At 31.5% G+C, this 1970-nt stretch overlaps 1 protein-coding gene across 4 annotated transcripts in view; it reads left to right on the forward strand.

Moving 5' to 3' along the window:
* Positions 1-1970, forward strand: part of LOC107451545 (dual specificity calcium/calmodulin-dependent 3',5'-cyclic nucleotide phosphodiesterase 1) — a 552109-nt gene that overhangs the window by 535406 nt on the left and 14733 nt on the right. For all 4 annotated transcript variants that reach the window (XM_071186276.1, XM_043042289.2, XM_043042288.2 and 1 more), the window contains one exon: positions 79-183. In XM_071186276.1, coding sequence (XP_071042377.1) covers positions 79-183 — 105 coding nt within the window. The remainder of the gene's footprint in view (positions 1-78; positions 184-1970) is intronic.

A 1970-nucleotide genomic window follows, 5' to 3' on the forward strand; every position in this document is an offset into this window, starting at 1 on the left:
TATATATATCAATTTTTATCTGATTTTTTTCATCAAAATATAAAACTAATTTTATGACAATAAGTGTTTTCTTCATAGGGAGTTTCGAGCTCTAGTCATTGATATGGTTCTGGCGACAGACATGTCCTCTCATTTTCAACAGATCAAGACGATGAAAAGTCTCCTCGCACACTCTGATTTCAGGTAAGATTAAACTGATATCTTTACTTACAAATTAAAAGAGAATTTTCAGTAATAGAGACATTTAACACTTTATAGTATCGCAGGTTCCCTTAACACGTTAAATGCCACGTTAATTTTACATATGGCTTGCCCGTCTGGGCACAATGGTAAATAACTACAAACTAAATTTGCAAATATTAGACAGATTTTGCTAGTTTTTTAAAAGGTTCAGCATGACATTTCAGAAAAAAGTGGTGAATTACATAAGACTACGAGTTTCAGATCCACTTTTTGTTACAGACTTGCTCAGAGTCTCTGGAGTCATGGACTTGGTTTAGCTCCGCTAACCGTGTGGGCCAGCAACAACAACAACAGACTACGAGTTGTTTAGAAGTAGTGATGGATAAAAATCTACTAAATTAAACTGCCTGGTATACCCTATACCAACGCCTCCTACAACTGAAAGCCTCCACACGGTTTTTTATAGGTAGTCCGATCAGACCACTATGAATGTTAACCTGTTAACGAAAAAGTCCTTTAATACAAAATCTAGTAAAACTAAGAAAGTGGTAGCAAATATATGTCAAAAAATTTGTTTAATTTATGAATATAATTGGTTTGTCTTATTTACTTGTCAACCACTACAGATTCAATTCTCAAAAAAATATATGGTAAATTTCTCTCAATTACTTTTAAAGAAGGTTTTGGGTTCATGCTCACAACCGGTTTAATTTTTAAATAGTCTCCGCGGACTACTTATGAAAAACCGTGTGGAGGCTCTCTGATATAGGAGGTGATGCCTATACTGATTTGTTTTTTTTTGGTTAAGTGCCTCTTGATGTGAAGGGTTGCCTTAGTGGTCCCTAATTTGTTCCTCTTCGCAACTAGGCTATAACGGGACAGTATCAAAAATTTAAATACGTAATATGTTTGTAGGAGAAATCAGAGCTATCAAATCTTTAAACGTTAAAGTGGTATCTTGAAAAGGAAATTCTTATTAGTATTAATGCAAACTTACTTTCACTATTCAAAATTTGTGATGCATGGTGTATGTATGCATGATAAATTGTGTATTTTAATTTTAATATGAAGATCTGACGCTTGCTATAATATTATATTAATATATATTGCCATACATATTAATATAATATTACGATTAACTAAAGAAATTCACCAAAACATAATATTAACATATTTAAATGAACACAAATGACTTGATTTCACCGAAATAAATTTAAAAAAAAAATAATTAAATTACCAATTTTTAGTATTTGAAACAAAAGTTACATATAAATATAAGACTTAATATAGTTAACTTCTAATGATTAAAAAATTATTATTGATGTTTACGGTAAGAATTTTTAAAAAGACTTTTTTTCCAATTCTCCAAACAAACAATATTTTCAACTTGGAGCAGCGAAACATTAAGCCGCTTTTAAAACGAAGTCACGTTTACGATGCATTAATGTATTTATTGCCCCATCAATGCACGTGCTTTTAAATCAATACCCAACGGTATGATTGTTATTTAAATTATGCATACTGTAAGCCAGCAACTGTTCGTAATCCAGCTAGGAAAATTAAATCTTAACGCCGTGAAAACTCGTGCAAGGGGAACTATGATTATCGCTCAATCAATTTTGAATGCAACATTGAAATCCATTCTCCCAAATACCTCATTATTCTCCGTGCTTAGAAAGCCTTGAACACGCGATAACAACGATATCTCGATGTTTTGTTGCAACTTTAGAGCACGGAAATACTAATATATAATTTATTGTCATGAGTTATATATGTACATATATATA

This window comes from Parasteatoda tepidariorum, chromosome 10, assembly GCF_043381705.1.
Source record: "Parasteatoda tepidariorum isolate YZ-2023 chromosome 10, CAS_Ptep_4.0, whole genome shotgun sequence".
NCBI lineage: Eukaryota > Metazoa > Arthropoda > Arachnida > Araneae > Theridiidae > Parasteatoda > Parasteatoda tepidariorum.